This window comes from Octodon degus, unplaced genomic scaffold, assembly GCF_000260255.1.
Source record: "Octodon degus isolate 3935 unplaced genomic scaffold, OctDeg1.0 scaffold00005, whole genome shotgun sequence".
In the NCBI taxonomy this organism is placed as follows: Eukaryota; Metazoa; Chordata; class Mammalia; order Rodentia; family Octodontidae; genus Octodon; species Octodon degus.
The window spans coordinates 30,351,295-30,352,947 of record NW_004524581.1 but is presented as its reverse complement, the minus strand read 5'-3'; the positions used below and the strand labels follow the sequence as shown (position 1 = coordinate 30,352,947).

Genomic DNA, 1,653 nt, shown 5'->3' with positions numbered 1-1,653 from the left:
CCCCGCGCCCCGAGCGCCAGCCTCTGCCCGGTGGGGGCTGGGCCGCTGCCCGCCGCTCCCCGCCCCCACCGGAAACATTCCTGAGGCATTCCTGAAACTTGGAGGCCCGGCCCCTCCGGCCCCCACCCCGCCCGCGCGCAGAGCTCGGGGCTCTGCCCCGCGTCCCCTCCACCGCGCGCGCCCCCCAAGAGGAGCAGGGGGCTGGGTCCCGCCTCGGTGGACCCGGGAGGAAGGAGGAGAGCAGAGAAAAACATGAGTCACAGCCGTGTGTCACTGGGCCGCATTGCAATTCCCTGCATCACAGGAGGTGTGGAGGGCCGCCTCGGGGACCGGCGCGGGGAGGTGCGCGTGGCCCGGCCCGGCCTGTAGGGCGCGCCCTCCTCCCGCCATCTTCCCACCCGGGCTTCCTCTCGGCCCGCGCAACAAGTCTTTGTTAAGTCGGAGCTGATGAGGGGCACGGCGTGCGCACTGAGCCCCTGCCCTCGAAGTGCTTCCAGGCGACGTCGGGCCCACCCCGCGTTTTCCTAGGTCACCACGATGGGGCTCGGGGTGCCGAGTGGGACCGCGTGTCTCGAAGGCACCTCCCAGGTAAACTGGCAGCGTGACTCCTCCCTCGGTGTACCTGCAAACGGGCCAATCGTGTCGCTAGAAGGCCGCACCTTGGTGACGGCTGCCTGGGGGCCGTTAAGGCATTGACACACTTCGGATTTCCCAAGTTTCGCGTTTGCATTTCACAAGACTTGTATTTCACCAGCCAGCCACCAGCGGGTTGACACCGAAAAGCACATGCTGACACCTGTCCGCCCCGGGGAAATCTACGAGCCGTCGATCTGGGCGGAAAGGGGCGGCGAGTAGGCCGCGCGACGCTCCAACGGGCGCGCTCGTCTCCACCCCCTCCGCCCGCATGGACCCCCGCGGCCCGAACACCGCCCACCGCGACGCCCGACCGAGGGCCAGGCCCATGCGCCCAGAAGGTGACTGACCCACTCCCACCCCACGGCCGGCAGCAAGGACGCCCCGGCCCACGCGAGGAGGACTCGAGTCTCCCGCGTCGCTTCCTGGGCCTCCCGCGCGCGGGACCCGCGAAGAGTGGGCGGGCGGCCGGGTTCCCAGCCCAGGGCTACCGCGCGGCCCTCCCACCGTTGGCACCCACCCGCGCAGCGGCTGGCGGGCGGCCGCCCTTTTAAATCCCCGGGCTCATTTGCATGGCCCCGCCCCCAGTGACACTGCTGGCGCGGGCGGGCCCGTCCCCCCTGCCCCTGGGTCGCTCTTTTTAAGCTCCCCTGAGCCGGGGCTGCGCTCCTCTAATTGGGACTCCGAGCCGGGGCTATTTCTGGCGCTGGCGCTTCTCCAAGAAGGCGTGAGTTCGCGGCCGCTCCGGTGGCTTCCTTTTTTTTCTATCTATAATTTAATTAAATTATTTATTTATTGAGGCCGCGCACGGCCCGCGCCCGGCTTCCTGGCCCTCGCCATCCTGCGGGGAGGGCGCCGCGCGGTCCCCGCCGCTGGATGCGCGGTATAAATACCCCGCGGGGCCCGGGCGGCGAGCACGCGGCGGCAGCGGCTCTGAGCGCCTCTGCCCTCTCCCGGTTTCAGATCCGCATTCGCGACCAGCGGCGGCGGCGGCGCAGCCAGGCCGTCCCCGGCGCCCAG

General features: G+C 69.8%; 1 protein-coding gene and 1 pseudogene across 2 annotated transcripts in view; both read left to right on the top strand.

Moving 5' to 3' along the window:
* Positions 1 to 369, top strand: part of LOC101585633 — a 26,866-nt pseudogene extending 26,497 nt beyond the window's left edge.
* A 347-nt stretch (positions 370 to 716) lies between these two features.
* Positions 717 to 1,653, top strand: part of Hmga1 (high mobility group AT-hook 1) — a 15,911-nt gene continuing 14,974 nt past the window's right edge. The window contains exon 1 of one of the 2 annotated variants that reach the window (XM_023720820.1): positions 717 to 974. In XM_023720820.1, the coding sequence (XP_023576588.1) occupies positions 905 to 974 (70 nt within the window). In that variant the 5' untranslated portion in view covers positions 717 to 904. Of the gene's footprint in view, positions 975 to 1,218; positions 1,361 to 1,653 lie in introns of those variants that run through there. The other variant, XR_002822117.1, reaches the window with a different exon arrangement.